The sequence below is a fragment of the Sturnus vulgaris genome, chromosome 2, assembly GCF_052056855.1.
Source record: "Sturnus vulgaris isolate bStuVul1 chromosome 2, bStuVul1.hap1, whole genome shotgun sequence".
Taxonomy (NCBI): domain Eukaryota; kingdom Metazoa; phylum Chordata; class Aves; order Passeriformes; family Sturnidae; genus Sturnus; species Sturnus vulgaris.
In genome coordinates this window covers 51,488,636-51,505,637 of record NC_142244.1, presented here as the reverse complement: position 1 = coordinate 51,505,637, position 17,002 = coordinate 51,488,636, and the positions used below count along the sequence as shown (strand labels likewise).

Sequence of the window (17,002 nt, the reverse complement as noted above, 5' to 3'; positions counted from 1 at the left end):
AGTAAATAACTGCATCAGACCTTATTTGTGATGTCATTCCATTAACTTCAGTCAGTTGACTTCAGCAAACTTAGCTTGGGGATGCATTAGTGCCATAATGTTTAAATAGAAGAAAAACATGTAAGCTTTTTATAAACATGGCTTAAATTTTTGTTGAACATTAAGGGTAACTCATTGAGGAAGGAAAAAAAGGAAAGTGTGTTCATTATTCTATTCTGAGAAGTACAGGCAGAGGTCAAAGTCAAGCTGTTTGCTCTTGAAGAGTTGTAGTCTGAATAAATTGGCATCAGCATCAAAATGCTTGATTTTTATCACATAATTCAGTGTTTTCTCTGGGCTATTTTAGGAGGACAACTATTAGAAAAGGTTGTGTTCTCATTCATATCTGAGTTGCTTGGTTTTGCTAGAGTAAATGAGCTCTCTGGTCATTGAAACATCCATTTTGATTAAAGTATGAACTATATTTTGCATCAGAGACAAAAATATATAATGCCCTGTCTCTTGCCTTTAATTATCACAGATCAGTGATTTATATAGTGCTTCAGAATGGCAAAACTTTGGCTGACTGCCATGATACACAGTAAGCCCACAGAAGCTAGGAGTTGGTAGCTATTAATAAAAATTTAATTTTATGGTATGCCCACCCAAGTGATCTGAAGTACATCTCTAAGTAAATGTGCAATTCTTGGCCTCTTTAATGTTTTAAAAGATTTTAAAGGTTTTTTTTCCTATGTTTTTTTTTACACATACTCTCAAGGCCTGAAAAATTTCATATTTTGGTGCTGACCAAGTTAAAGGACCTCTCAGCAGAATCCCAATATGACTCTGAAGTGAGAAGCTGCAAATTTGACCTCCTATTGCTGGTATTTCTATTGGAATGTAGGTCCTGAAAAATCCTAGGGAAGTTATTTTTTTTATTCACGCAACGTTCTTATTAATAGCTCAGAGTTTATATGATGGGACTTCCACAGAACTGTGTCACTCTTTATTTGTCTTTATGGAGTGACTTTTTTTTCCTAAGAGTTTTTCAAGCTATGTTTACTTTAAATGGCAAATAGTATTTTTTTAACTATAATCTCCTACTTAATCACAGTGTGATGTTTTCTGTACTGCACAGTAAACTGTATTAAATAACATACAATGAAACAGTTATTGCAAGAGAAAAGAGAAGACAAAATTGGATTCGGAAGGTTGGGTGGTTTCTGTTCTCTTGTATTCTTTATCTTCTGCTCCAAATCAGGCTATTTTTGTGCTTGGTTGTCATTGTCCTTTTTTGGGGCCCTGAAGAGTAGCACATTTTAAATATAGGCTTTGTGTTGGAGATCAGTTTGTTTCTGAGGAAAAGTATAATCTCATGCTGTGATCTTCATGGGTAAGATCTCATGAATCTTTATGCTCTCGTATGTAAGGAGTAGACCATGCATTTCCAGGACCCAGTGGGGTGATTTTTTGTGGGTTTGTATGGGGTTTTGATATGTTTGTATGTTTGTTTTATGTTTAAGGGATTTTTTTCTTTTTAAATAAATGCCTTTTCCCTCCTCATTTAAACATTTCCCAAGAGATTTTCTGAATTGGCTAGTTACTAGTGTCGTTTTATGTGTATGTTCATGTACCTGAATATACACACTGAAGTGATCTTTACTTGGTGTTCCTGCCTCACGTGGTAGAAAGTGGAAGCAAAGGGAGGAGCAGTTGGACTTGTGCAATTAAGTCTAGCTCAGGAATGCAGAGAGTCCAATGTGTCTTTATTATGTTTAAGTAACTTAATATGAAAAATCATGTTGTAAAACTTAATTTAAAAACAAACAAAAAAACCCCAAAAACTTTTCTCCTGAATATTAGGATGTGGAACTAGATGATATCCATGAATGTATGCTGCTTGCAATTATGATTATTTTGATTGCTCCAGTAAATAGCAGCTGCCTTGAAATGTCCACTTTTTTTCATGTATTTTTAATGTTTTCTTTGTGTTCACTTTTTTTCCCCCCAAAGAGCTTCAGGTTTGGTCAGATTGAAACTGATGTATGTTTTCATCCAGGCTGTAACTGGAAGACTACTTTGACTTTTGATCTGACCTGTATGGGTTATAAAATTGTAATACCTTCCAATCTAGATAATCTGCTAGATACATGGCTAAATCAAATTGAGCCCTACAAAGTTGGTTAAAGGTAAGAAAAAATAATTGATTGGGGATTATGAAGAGATGGAGTATATGTCTGCCACTTGCACTTGGAAAAAGTAGCTATGTATGGAACTGGTTCTTTGTTAGCAGCAGTGGTAGTGTTGACTACTTTCAAATTGGAGGTGTTAGGCATTGCACAACATCAGTGTTCACAGTCTTGGTGGTCTTACATCGGTCTTTTAAAAGGTGTCGTTGAACTGTCCTAAATAGTATTTTAAAATAATACATAAATAGTCTCTCTACAAAACACATTAGAACAATTATTGAGTTATATCAGAATTAAATCCAAATTTAAGTGACTAGAATTATCATTAATAATAATTGTGGGGTGGATTTCTAAGCTTCAAATATCACCTTAATAGGCGAGGATGAAAAGGTGTTGGGCTTATCCAGGGGCAGCTCTTGAGAAGAGATGGCAGAATGGTAACACAGATGGTACACGCTTATTTCACTTTTAAATTCTGGAGTCAAACATTGCGATGTGTGTCATTAAAAGATATTTTTAGGGAGGCAGAGATTGAAAATATAGAAACAGACACCTTCTTCTCTCTCTCTCCTACTCACATTCTTTCCCATTTCAGAAAGAAACCCTGGAATGCTCTTCTCTGCTATTATTATATGTAAGTTCTGAAGAAGGCAGAAAAACGCCTGTATTGGAGCTTCAGCAGTAACTCCATGCATTGCAGGCCAGGGACCCCAGGAAGTTTCACAGCAGGATGTCCTGGTTCCGGTTTTAGGGGTCCCTCTTGAGAACAGGAGCTGTAAATCTCTGTAGTTACTGAACCACCTGACTGGCCAAGCTGACCAGAGCTAGCTGGTTCAGCCTGTGAGCATGAACTTCCCTCGTGGGCACTGACATTTGATGCAATTTTACTGTTGTTTCCACTCCTGTGTTTGGAATTGACTGGCTCAATGTGGTATACTGATTGCTAAAATGGTCTCTACCAAAATTTCATGTTAATCTGAGTATATCAATTTCTCTGTTTCGTGTTTTAGTCACCTTATTCCTCAGTGAAAGTACACTTATTCCAACAATGAGATGAAAGGTTGAACTTCGAAATAGCAAACTTGAATGCCACATGTCTTACTTTCTGCATTTTTTACTACCTATTTACATTAAGTTTCCTAGTCTTCTGACATGAGTTAAAGACAAGTTAAAGGTCTTCCGTGTCTTGTAATTTGCACATTAGGATCACAGCGGACTGAGACAATTATAACATGAGCAGGGTGAAACTGCCCTGACTATGACTAATGAGTAACCAAAGTAGATCTTTGAGTCTTCTCTGTCAGAGTGAATTCTCCTGGGGAGCAGCAGGAGACAGTTTATGACTAAAGTATGTACTTGGGATACAGTAGCCAAAATTCCACTTGAGCCGAGAACACCAGGTACTTGATCACTTGCCTTATTTCAGGTAAAGTTGTGTCTCAGTTTTCTTGTACTGCTGAGAGACAAATTATTCTCTGTTAGAGTCTTATTTCATTAAATTGCAAAAAAATCTTTTGCTAATAGAACCAGTATGTTGTAAGAAAAAGTTATTCTTCTGTTTTTAATGTCTTGTTAAAATTGATTTTCAGTGAAAATGTTTAGTTCTTAATGAACTCCAGCAGACATGTTAGTGTATTGTGTTTACCTCATCCCTCTCCACAAAACCCTGAAAAACCAAACCAATCCAGAATTGTTTCAGGAATGCAGATAGTCAGGATAGTAAGGGAAATTGTATGTAAACTTGCCTGAAATCCATTGTATTTTGCTGGTTATTTATCACAGTGGCTGTACTAATTTATTTTGAAGAACACTGTTTCCTAGGTATTTCTTCTGAAAGCATAACCCTAGAACTCATTGGAGGATATTGCCATTGTTCCTGTGTTATTTGAACTATAGTGAGGAAATGGATGAAGTGTGACCAAGCACTAGGATTTTAAGTTCAAGAGTGTCTTGGTTTCCATAGAAACAGCTACTTCTATCATAGCTACTGAGTTAAATGACTATAAAATTTTGCTTCCCCCCTTTAAATAAAATTTGTTTATGCTCTTTTTTGGTTTTTTTTCTTTTCACTTCAAGTTTCTGAAATTTGCTAACTAAATTTTTAGTAGTGCAAAGCTGCCTTTGCCATTCCTTGTTTGAGAAAGCAGTTGCACAAAGAACCATATTTGTTTCACTTTGTAGTAATCTAAAGGTGAGTGTGTCATTGGAACTGCTATGAGGTTCACCTTAGCCTTGAATAGAGTGACGCAGGGTGCTGTCACGTTTACCTGGTGTCATGTTGGGATTGCCCTGCTTTCACAAGTGGTGTGGCTTTGAACAAGTGACACAGCTGGCAATGGAACTTCAGAGCTTTGTTCATTCACATGGACAATTTATGTTTCTTATTTTCCATGTCAATCTTTTTTCATCATATGAAGTAAATTTATTACAGGTACTGCAAGGTGTCGTAGAGGTAGAGCAAAGCTAAATACAGGGGTTCTGAGTGTTGCCAAGTGTAAATTTTAGGTGTTCAGTTGAGGAAGTGTGGTTAATTACCTGTATTTCCTATAAAGTGTCTGGTGAAAATAGATGTCTAGAAGTGTGATTCATGAGAACTGTAGTTTTATTTGTTTTACCAAGTGACTCTTGAAGAACAGTTCAGGATGAAGGAATTCTTCTCATTAAGAATGCTTGCGTGATTGACCTACAAAGTCATACTTTTTCTCTCTTACTTTCTTACCTTGGGGACCTCAGTCCCTCTACCAGCTAGTTTCTTGGCTTAGAAGGAGCTAATATTATTATTCTAGATATGCCTCAAATTCCCAGAAAGTTCTGGAAGTTTTCAGAAGGCAGCTTGGGGAAATGACTTAGTATCAATGACCATGAACTGATACAGTTAAAATCAAGTAGAAGAATAAACAAAGCAGGAGTATATGTAAAGGCTTTGGATTTCGAGGAGGCAGATGCTGATTAAACTAAATGTACTGGGGTAGTAATAAGGAGTGTATCTGAGGAATTTGCATGGTTGGTGTTTCTTCAGGTTGAAGAAATTAAGTTATAAAATATCTGTGTGCTAGATGAGTGAAAAGATGTGAAGAGAGACTTTGAACTTGACAGATGAATAACCATCTCAGGAAGGATGCTGAGAAGGAGCAGAGAAGAAATAATGGAATAGAATTCATTATTTCTGTTTATCCAAATTAGATTATGACAGATTCATGAGCCAGTTTTCTCTGGAAGAAGAGTTTTTTCCACATGAGAGAAATGCAGAAGAGGTGTAATCTACCTGGACTTCAGTGAGTAGTTGATGTTGCATAGGAAGGGATCAGTAGGGGAAGGCAGGGTTTGATTGAGTCTGTGACTTAGGTAGAGGAGATGGTAAGGTACAGTGTTCAGCACATAAGTGTCAGGCTGTCAGTTATGCTTAGTGGAATTCCTTAAAGGTATTTTTGGTACCAGCTGTCTTTGTATTGTTTTCATTTATGCCACTAGGACAAGGAAAATCGGTATGCTGATGAAATTTGTTGATGATGAATAGTATAGAAGATGATTGTGGTGTTGTGTGGAGATGGGGTTATCTCAAAGACTGAATTAATAGGAACAGAATTAATTGAATTAAAATAAAAATATCCTGTGCATTATGGGTGGCTAAAAGCTGTATTTTGAAATGCAATCTTGAAGGTTTATGTCATAGAAGCAACTGGACTAGAGAAGAGCATTGTGAGATTACTGCATTACAAATATAAGACAGTTGTGATGTCTGTAATTGAAAATGGAGAGTCTTTTGCAGTCGATTTAAGGAGGTTTCTAGTATCATTTTAAAAATTCCTGAAATACTGTGTATCATTCTAATTATGCACACTTAAGAAAGTTTAAACAAAACTAAAGCAGATAAGGATTAAAGTGGATTGTGGAATTGTTCACTTTGGAAAGGACCTTGAGCAATTTTCTAGCTCCTGCTGCTCCTGCTGGAAGCAGGATTCAGACCAGATTGCTTGGGGTCTGAAGACAGTGTTCCCAACAAGGGCCAGCCTTTTAATGAGGAAAACCTTTGCGTGTCAATTTTAGCTAAGTGTGTCCTTGTCTGCAGATGTAGAAGAAAGCCATCAAAACCCCAAGGCTTTTTTGGCTAAAGCATGATGTGCGTGTGGCATCAGTGATGTAACATATTCAAGAATAAATTTAAGCTGGGAATAAGAGGAAAGCACTCAGTGAAATAGCTCAGGTTCTACAACAGCCTTTCAGGGCATGTAGGAACTGAAGTTCTTATATTGGAAACGTGGATGCATTCCAGCAGTGACCTGGTATCTAGAACCTGCAGGTCCCTGCTGACTTGGCTTGTGTGATGCTGCTGTGATGCTTAGACTGTTAATTGGGCTTGGTTCAACTTCGTATGAAAAACTGGTGGAATTTAGAAACTAAAGTGGGGCTGGGAGGTTTCTCTTTGGCCTAGACCCATTAGGAAACCTTAATGTGTGTTTAGAGAACCAACTTAATTCTCACAGTAATGAACTTGAACAAAAAATAAGTGTATTGGATGTTGAGGAAAAAATTGGTTTGTGTATGTATTTCAATCTTAAAACATCTAAGGAAAAGCAGTTTAAACTAGAGGCTGCATATGATGTAGTGATATGACACTTTTCCTTTTCTGCATTTTAATTATAAGTTGGGGACCAATCTTAAGCTGCTACTGGAGCATAAAATTGATAACCAACTAGCTTGTTTAACTGAATAGATGAGAAGTCACTTAAACATTAAGAAATGAAATTTCCAACCTACACAATGTTTATTGATGTTAGAGTGACTTCCCATTTATTTAACATTAGCTGTGCATTTAGAAGCACTGTGCACTAAGACGTTTTGTAGGTATGCCTAAAGAATGAACAAACTTTGTAGATGCCTAGAATAAAGAAAAAACAACTTACTCTATGTCAGCATATATGTGACCTAAATTTACCTTCCAAAAATTATGGTCACAGATGTTACTATAATCTTTTCATAAATATAATTTTATTTTTGGGTGGTTTTCTTTTTGGTGGTGGGGTTTGTTGTTGCAAAATACAATCTAAACTGAAAAATTTTTTTGTGCATGCAGTGCAACTGATGGGGTAGTTACTGGAGCTGTCATTATGAGATTGGGGTGGTAGGGAGAGGGTGAGGTTTGCATGCTTGAGATCACAAACAGAATGTGCTATTACATAACTGTACAGAGGGGATGTAGTCTGCAAATTGTATTTAATCCTTTTTCTGATAGTCTGGCTGCCCTTGACTGCTTTCAGCAGTAACGTTGCAGTTGGTACTACAACACAGAAGTGTGAGGATATGATCCCTGTCACTTTGTTGTAGCAAAAGTCTTTTGGACCTTGAAACTCCCTTTGGTACCCTGAAAGAAAGAAAAATCATAATAAGGACAGTTGTTGTAACATCCCCAGTTGAAGAGCAAACTTGTCAGGACCATGAGAATTGCAAGTCTTTCGCGACCAAGACACTTGACACGAATAGATGGAGGGGCTTTAAGCATACAAGAAATACAGATACAACCTCCTTGGCAGCTTTTAAAGTAGGAAATAGGATATAGGGATAACTAACATTACTAAGAATCCTTTCTTAACTTGAAAAATAAAAATTTGATGCTTTTATTCCTCTACCTAACCAAGGCTTTTTTCTTCACTTTGAGTAATTGTATATACACATATGCTCTTACCTTTTTTCTTTCTTCTTTTACTTCTGAGGTTTCTGAAATTTTGACAGAAATATTTTTTTAAGATCCCCTATAGTTTGTTTGCAAGATTAAGTAGTACAGCAGTTGCAAGTTGTTAAATTTACCAGTATTCTTGAGGGAAATGAGATTGGACTCTAAATTTATATGCAAATTTTGAGATTATTTGCTTTAAACCCTTTGGAGTAGTGTGATACGCAACTCAAGACTTAGATTCCTTCAAGCCAAGATTAAAAAAAAAAATATATATATAGAGAGAGAGATACACACACACACAGAGACAAACATGCAAACTAAATGTGTTGGTGGCATGCTGTACTATAAATAAGAAAATACTCCAACCTTTCATTAGAACAGCTGTTTCTTTGCACTTGATGTAACATCTGCTTGACTGACTTAAAAATTCATTTTGGGCTTCTGCTGATATGTGATGATTTTTTTTTTTTTTAAATGAAAACATTTATCCTGCATTTTATACATACTTCGTAATATACCCTGTAAAATTACTATCTTACCTCAATGTTCCTTTTATATTTCATAGTAAGGCTATAAGAAATACTCTTCAGCAACAAGAACCATCTTAGGGAGGTAGGGGGAAAAAGAAGAATCTAACATTTTTCACCTTTTTTTCCTCCCTCATATTGCTTATATTGATTTTATGGTGTATAGTAACTGCAGAGGTGTGACTTAATTAAATTTTCCAGGAAGCCAAGCTAATTTGGTTATTTTTTAGTGATATTTGTCTCCTTTCTATATTCACTTTAGTCTGCCTGATGATCTCAAAACTCAGTAGTGAGGATAAAAAGAAATGTATCTCCCTAACGTTATGGTAAAAGAAGAATAACTTCACTTCCGTTATTGCAGTGCCACAATCATACTTTTAAGTGCTGAGCAGGGCTAATCTTTTGGGGTTTATTTTAATCAGTTCGTTGTAGAATCCAAACCAGGTAGTTCTAGGAAGTGGATGGTTTGGTGTTAAGTCTATTGCCTAGGAAAATGCTATGGTCTTCAAAACAGGTAACCCCCACCACAGCTAAACTACACACAGATGAAGCAAAATAAATCCTTAGATAAACAATATAAATTCAGAGTTTGGCAACTGCTTAGCCAGAGGGAGCAAGCTAAGGGGAGTGTCTCATGAGCCAGTTAGAGTATAGGAAATGGATATGGGGAATTGAGTGAGAGGCAGAAGGGCTGCTGGTGAAGAAGCTAAGGTAGGCACTGGTGCTGAAAATTTGGAGTTGGTTTGTTTGTTCTTTTAAACAAGCAGCCCATTCCAAGCACAAATTACAATTTGTGATGTGATCTGAACTTCCTAAATTTTTGTGAGTATGTTGGTATTGTAAGGAGGTGCATTAATGCTTAAAAAATAATTTAAAATAATGAGGTATAAAGAGAGTGGAATCAAATGCAGTACACCCCACTTCTAAAAGCTGATGAAAAGAACTTACTTTCTATATGCATATTTTTATAGTGTCATCTGAATATGTACTTTGTAACTGATGTGGTGCTGTTTTTCAAACCATTCGTTAAACAGGAGAAATTAAAAAGTATTAGAGAAACTGTCTGTGAGCCTCGTATAAAGGACCTAGCTGAGAGGGGAGTAGGCAGCTCAGAGAGAGCTTGTTATTAAATTTATTATGAAACAGCTGTCATATCAATTTTGATGTTTCCTGATTAATTTAATGACAAAGGTAAGTGTAAAGACTTCTTGCTGCTAGAATTTATGGTTGACATGAAGTTTGAAAAGTGCTTGTAATGTAGAGAGGAAGAAGAACTTTGGGGAATTTCTTAGGCCCAGTGGCCAAGCATGGGGGAAATCTGAAACATCTTTGTGATGCAGAATACTTCTTTACACCTAGCCTTTCTCTCTGAGGGATGGAGTAATAGGAGTGGGATGAAATTTGGAGCCATGTGCTTTAGGGTGATACAGCCAAGATAAAAGCTTGGAGGCTGAATAATTGAAAGGATCAAAGTAGAAGAGGGTGCAAAATAACTGAGCAAACATCGTGGTGCAGTTAAGAAGAAGGTAGGTATATGTGCTCTTGGGACACAGTCACAGATGTTTCCAGTAGACAGAGGAAATTACTGGTGATGTTATACAAGCATGGTGAGACATGGTGTAGTATGCTTCAGAAATTGTCATTTGTTTGAGGAGAAAATAGAAGAAATTGTGCAGAGACAGGCTCCTAGGATGAAAGGAGGAATAGGTGTCTCACTAGAGGAAGCTTGAAGAGTTTATCTAGGGTAGTCCAGCTAAAGAAACTGTATATGTGTGTGTTGTCTGTACATACACAGGTGGAAACAGTAAAGGGGGGCGAGATACTGAAACTGAAATACAGAATAAGCAAAACAACACCTGAACATACTCCAACTTTTTGAGGCTTCAGTGTAGTTTCATCACAATAGTCAGATTTTTGGAGTAAACAGGAACAGTAGAACTTGATCTGCTTTTTCTGCTAAATACTAGTGAAATTTGAAAATAATTCCTTAATCATTGTGGATATTTCAAAGAAAACAAAAGTTTGTTGTGTGTAGCCAAATGTATTCTGAATTTTGTGAAGAATTGTCTTTGACTAAACAGCATTCCCTCAGTTTCTCTCTTTCAAATGTTTTTTGTGATTTCCTGGTATGCAGTGATGCTCCTGGGGTGGCTGTGGTGCTTTCTCATAGACAGCTACCACTTGGCTGCTTTCCTGGACTAATGGGAGGGCTTGTATTTTCCGAAGGATGTTCGTAGGAGGACAGGGAGGAGAACTTAGTCTTTTATGCTCACTCTTTTTATACTTGCTACACTTTGAAATAGACACTGAATTGCTTTTAGGAGGGGTCATTTCCTTCATTGACCTTGAAGTGTGCTGGATGATAGAGATTGTAATTTGGATACCTCCATTAGGTGCTTAAAGATAGGTAGGATGAATCCAAGCCAAAGCATTCAAGAGGGAATAGATGATCTGTGCAAAGAGCTTCTGAAGTAAGTGGAGAGTAGGCAGCTGAGGCAGGGCTCTTAACGTTCAGTGGATATGATGTACTGAGATTTTTTCAAGAAGTCTAGAAAACTTGGACATTGCTATAAATTTTTTACTTGATATTTGATGTAGAAAACAGTTTACTGAATTCCAACAAAGAATTCTTTGTTGCAACTTACCTAAAGTGAAAGACAGTTGTAGGACAAAGTTTTGGATTTGGAAGACTGGCAGAGGGATTCAGGAAGGCAGCTTTGTGGCAGCTGGGAACAAGAAAGAATGCTGTCTGACTCCCTGGTGTTTTGTAGGAGATGCACTGGCTGAGATCGGGAGGGAGCAATCTAGGGCTTTTATTTAGGCTCACAGGCTATTCAGGTGAAGATTTTGATATTTTAATTCTTTCTGTGTAAGTTAATTTTTCAGGTTATATTTTTCCTCTTCATTCAGGAACTATGTTGCTTGTGTGCCATTGCTAGAGTATGTTCCTACATTATTGAAAGCTATTTTTTACTGGCACAGTTCATTCAATCACTAACAGAATGTTCTGGTGTTGATAATCAAAAATACCAGCTGTTAGAATTTAATCTTCCTAGATTATGGGTATGTGAACAACATTTTATTGACCTCTTTGACCCTCTTTTTAACATATGTTAACATGTTAAACTGTTTTCTCAAATTATTTGGATCAGTCTTCCAAAACCAATGACAGTTTTTAGTCACTGTAAAAAAAAAATAATTTAAGTTGTCTCTGTAAGCTTTCCTAATACTGATGGTTTGGGTTTTTTTACCAGATAAATTTGCGCCTCATCTTGGTAAGCGGGAAAACAAAAGAGTTCCTGTTTTCACCGAATGACTCTGCTGCAGATATTGCAAAACATGTGTATGACAACTGGCCAATGGGTGAGTAGCTGTGTGGCTTTGACTATTTAACTGGTGAGCAAGGAGCTTCTCTGTATATTCAGACTAAACTGTCAGTAAACTGATCTCCTGCTCACCATTCAAATTAAGTATGTTTATTCACTATCTGGACAAAGATTTATATAGAAATACAGGTGTCCTGCTACAGTACCTTCAGTTGGGCAGATATTTAGGTGTCAGGACTGTTTCCTACTTTATTTCTAAAATTTGCTTCCCCAAATTGAAGTACTTTTCCCCCCTGTCTTTAGACACTTTTCTTTATTGATCATATTAGTGGATCTAGGAAGTGAGATGTTGGAGATAGAAAACCTATTATGTGAAGAGAGCTAAAATAAAACATGGGAAGTCACAGGAATGCATTAGTAAAATTGAGTCTGAAGTACTTTTTCCTTACTGCCTTATCTTGGAAAGGATCTGTAATACTGATATTTTTCCGGTAAAAAAAACAAATATAAAAGCCCATTTTAAGAGACATTAGAAAACTGGTTGTGTAAATACACTTGGTGTCATACAGGAATACTGGTTTTGGAAAACGGGCTTGAGAACTTAAGATGTGTATTCACATATGTGAATAGGTCCCCAAAACAAAGTGCTTCTGTTCTCCCCGACTATGATTTCATGGGAAAATAGCCAAAACACAGACATAGCATTACATACGATGAAAGAAAATGCTTCTTTTGGTACAGGACTTCATTTGGGTTACTGTTTTGATGTTAAAAAGACTACTATTTAGACAAACTAAAACATTGCACTATCTGTTTCTGTGGTGCCTTTGTCAAAGACATATGGTGGGTGATAGTTTATGCCAAAAAGTTAATGGTGATAATCGGTATTTTAGGCCTTAAACTGCTCTTTGAGGTCAGGAAAAAAGTTTGCTGTTTGATTTGCTGGAATGCAGTATTATGTGTTTAGTAAAATATTTAATGAAGGAGGAGGTTTTAAGTCCTCTGAAGTATTAGATACAGATGTAAAATGCTTTAAAAAATAGATTAGCATAGCATCTGTGCTGTACATATTTTAACATGTGCCTATAACATAGTTGTCATAACCAAATGTTCTTTGTGTACGTTTATCTGAATTGGTAGAGGCAGAACTGGATTTTTTTCCTTACTCAAGTTTATGCTTGTGAACATGTGATGTCATGTTCACAGTCTTTTAAAGACCTTGAAAGTTGCAGATTCTGAGTTTAGAGTTGGGAAGAAAACCAGACTTTAAAGTCTCCTCTTTAAAAAACAATAGAACCAGACATGGAAACCTCAGTTCAAATACCTGCTGTCCTGAGAGAGTGCTCTAAATTTTGGTGAATATTTAATTGTTTTTGCAAAGAAGAATAGTCTGAATTTAAAAGAAAAACAATCTCACTTCAGAATAGCATATAGATTTTCACAAACATTAGCCCATTAGCTGTTTTCAGACTGAGAGTGCTTCTCTTTGCCAGAGGACTGAGAAGTCTTGTTGAGGACTAAAGTTGTCTTGAAACAGAGATGTTACAATTGTTTTTATCACCATTATGACTTGTCATGATCTTTTGGGGGAAAAAAAGGAATGAAATAACCTCTGTCACATGCTGGCAGAACTAAGGCAAATCTCCCTCCACCTCTTTTGGCAATATAGTTGTTAATTAAGGATCTCTCGACTTGCAGTAGAAAATGCCAAATTTATTTTAATACATATCATCTAGATAGGTTACCTGTTCTCTTTTTCCCCTCCCCATTTTCTTCTAAATAATATTAACTTCTTTCTTGTACAGCAATTATCTGAACTTTTTAAAAAAAAAGGTGGATTCAGTGAGTCCTTGGCTCATTTAGTAATTGGTGGAAATTAAAATTTGAATTCATGTCAGAAAGAAATGTTTTAGACATCCAGCCAAGAAGCAGAAATTAAAAGGATGGGTAACTTGGCAGCTTAACAGTGAGAAAATACCTGTGCCAAAATCTAGTCTGTCTTCTTTTGGTTGTGGTTTTACATCATTATGGCACTGTTAACTGGCTGAATTTTTCCTTTTTACAGCCACATATAGTGGAGTTCAGATTGTATGGAGTAAAAAAAAAACCCAAGCCAAAACTGTTATGGTAGCAGTGTGAGGATTCATATCCTTGATGTAGCCCACTTCACGGCACAGCAGAATGGGCATGTGCTTGAATTGCAAGACAATTGAATCAGACCCTAAGTGGAAATACTTGAAATTCAAATAGCTTTGGTTGCCTAATTTGATCTAATCTTGTAAACCAGGCACATGGGAGCACCTGGGAGTGTTGTAGCTTCTGCTGTTGGTACCAGCCTTGCTCCTGCCGTGGTCTGGGGCTGAGATGGCTCCTGCTGCCGCGTCTCTGCCTGCTTGCTTTTTGCACCAGATGCCTCTCCGTACCCTCTGCAGCTGTGGCTTTTGTTTTAAATGCTTCCCCTTCTACCCTTTTCAGTTCTTCTCCTTTTGTGGTGCCAGTTGCTATTGCCTGTACGTTAATTATATGTTCCCAGTGAACAGGTTGGTTTCTGTGGCTTGTCTTGATCCCTCGCTGAATATTCGTTTTGCTATATAAACACTACAAAAACAGAAAGAGAGAACATTTGTGAACAACTATCGCCAGAGATATGGTCATCTAAGAAACAGAAGACACTGTATTCCCAGGGAGACCATTTAAATTCAACATTTCAAGGCTTTATGATACTTGTTCTGAAAGCAAAGTGCATATTTATTTGTTCTTCACATTGTGACGGGGAATGGAAAAAGCGTAGGAAAAGACCATTTAAGCTTATCATTTATTTATGATGGCTTAAGCATTATAGGAAAATGCATGTTTGCTTTTTTTTTGAACCACTGTTTGCCACATAAAAACATTCACGGATGGGCCTTTGAGAAGCTCCTTAAAATTTATTGGTGGGTGTCTGCTCTGAGAGAACCTCTGTTCTGGCTCTGTGGTGGCGGTCGGGGGCTGCTCAGGTCACTGCCCCCTCCAGACATGGAACTGGTTGGATCTGGCTGTCATCGAACGGCGCTGAGCTGCCTCCGGAGCTTTTTTTCAGCGCTGTGATCTCAGAGTCCTGTTTCAAGTGACCCATCACATGCGCCCTCGCTCTGTGTGTGGCAGCTCCCGTTGCTGGAGAACAGCTCCAGTTAGTCAATTAGCTGGTGACAAGGAGCATGGCTAGGGGAACTTCAGAATGGCCTGGATATCAAGAACCAGGAAGCAATTTGCACGTATGAAATATTTTCTTTAGGACTTGTGTATGTGCTAAATATATCCTGCAGTCTGTGACATCAGTAATATTTATACTTGCAGACATAAAATTACGTGTTTCAATGCCCAATGTCAAATAATAAATTCAAGAATAGACTTCAGGAGTGCTGGCCTTGAATTATCTTCCTGTACCTTCAGCCTATGTTCTCTCTTCAGTGTTTTATGCAAGAGTCCTGTTCCTGATTTTCTTCCTGGATAAATGGTAGAGAATTAACAAATGATGTTTTTATTACAATATAACTGTGGAAATTCTCTCTCTTCAGATTGGGAAGAAGAACAAGTCAGCAGTCCAAATATCTTGCGACTTATTTATCAAGGGAGGTTTCTTCATGGCAATGTGACATTAGGAGGTATGAAAATAATTTTCATTATACATGTTACGGTTAGGCAAAGGGGATATTTATTTACAGTTCACTGAATACTAATTTACTGTTCAAGATCACAGGATTGCTTGCTTTATACTGTTTTTCTTGTGCATAGTGACATTGTACTTCATTGCATATTTTTCCATGTTGTTACCACGAGCTGTTAAACTTTGAGAGGTACCACCTGCTAAGTCAAGTCTCCTCTCACACAAAGAAACTGTAGTGCTGCTTTTATTTGTCTTCTTTCTAAATGGAATATTTTTTCCACCTCTCTTACACTGCATTTAGCAGGACTAGCTACTTAATAAATACCTGAAATGTTTTTAAATGCTTGTTAAACTTTATGATAATTGGTCTAACAATACTTTAAATCTTAGTGCAACGCAGGAAGACACCCTATGAATGAGAATGAGGGGAAGCATTCTTGCTGTCCAGTGCTCTCCCAGGGATACAATTGCATAGTTATGTGAAAACAACAGTAAATGGCTTCACTTCGTTTGCTAAGGAAATGCAATTCAACTGTGCCCCCTCGTGGCAACTGTTTCCCAACAAATACGCATTTTGGTGGGAGCCCTTGTTAGAGGTGTGACACACATTTGTTAAGTCATCTCTCCTTTTGTAGGTAGCATTTGCCAATGGGAGTATCAGCTGTATCAATGACTAGACAATATGAGACCCTCCATTCTGTGCCAGTTTAAAAACAAATTAATGCTCCTACTTTTATGTTCAAATTATATTTATGGTTTGGTACCTGAATGTGGTACAAAAAGGAAAGCATAATGTAATTCAAAATATATGTTTTTGATGTTTAGAAAAATCTGAAAATAATATGTCTTTTTGAAGTTAAGAGGAATCTGAAAATAATATTTGTGGACTGCTTATGGTGATGTTCCATGAAGAATTGGCTGGAATGATATAGCTATTGATTCACTTTCTACCATTTCCAGTGTTGCCTAGTGATGTACTTATAGATTCACTCTCCAGATATATAAATTTTTAATGCTTCTATATATACAAACAAGATCATTGTCAGCTTAGCTGGAAGAACTCTGAAATTTTTATTCACTCTTTAATTTGTATTTTTACCAGGTGACAGTGAGTGCAGCTAGTAGCAGTTGGAGTAGAGTTGAAAGACAAATGTTAAGTCTTGGATCATCTCTGCAATTAAAGATGCTAGTCTTACCCTACATTTCCAGGCAAGGATAGCTAACTGGGATTTACTTTGCCATTCATCTGAGTGCTGCTCTTTACCACCAGCATTTTTTCTCTTTAGTGGCATTTGTCTAAATCTGAAAAAATGTTGAATATTTGTTTAATATATTTAATTTATTAGTTAATGAGTTAAGCTGAAAAATAATAGCTGCATGCTGCTGATTCTTGTGTTAACTTAGGTCTATGAATTTTGAACACTTACTTGGGTTCAAGGCATTTTAGTTCATTCTTAATCATTCATGCGTTCTGATTTAATCATGTTTTTACCCCAAGGATCTTACATGTATATTAGTGTTTTTCAAAAATATTTTCGTTGCTGTATTGTTTTAAGAAAAAAATCCCTGAAATATTGGCTTAACTTCAGCACTAATGAAGTTATCAGGAGTAAGATTACACAGCTAAAAGGGGAACAGGAATTCATGAAACAGCCTGAAAA

At 36.8% G+C, this 17,002-nt stretch overlaps 1 protein-coding gene across 1 annotated transcript in view; it reads left to right on the top strand.

The window, feature by feature from the left end:
* The window catches only part of UBL3 (ubiquitin like 3), a 54,820-nt gene that overhangs the window by 33,082 nt on the left and 4,736 nt on the right, over positions 1–17,002 (top strand). The window contains exons 2-3 of the mRNA XM_088159543.1: positions 11,624–11,732; positions 15,253–15,339. Coding sequence (XP_088015669.1) covers positions 11,624–11,732; positions 15,253–15,339 — 196 coding nt within the window. The remainder of the gene's footprint in view (positions 1–11,623; positions 11,733–15,252; positions 15,340–17,002) is intronic.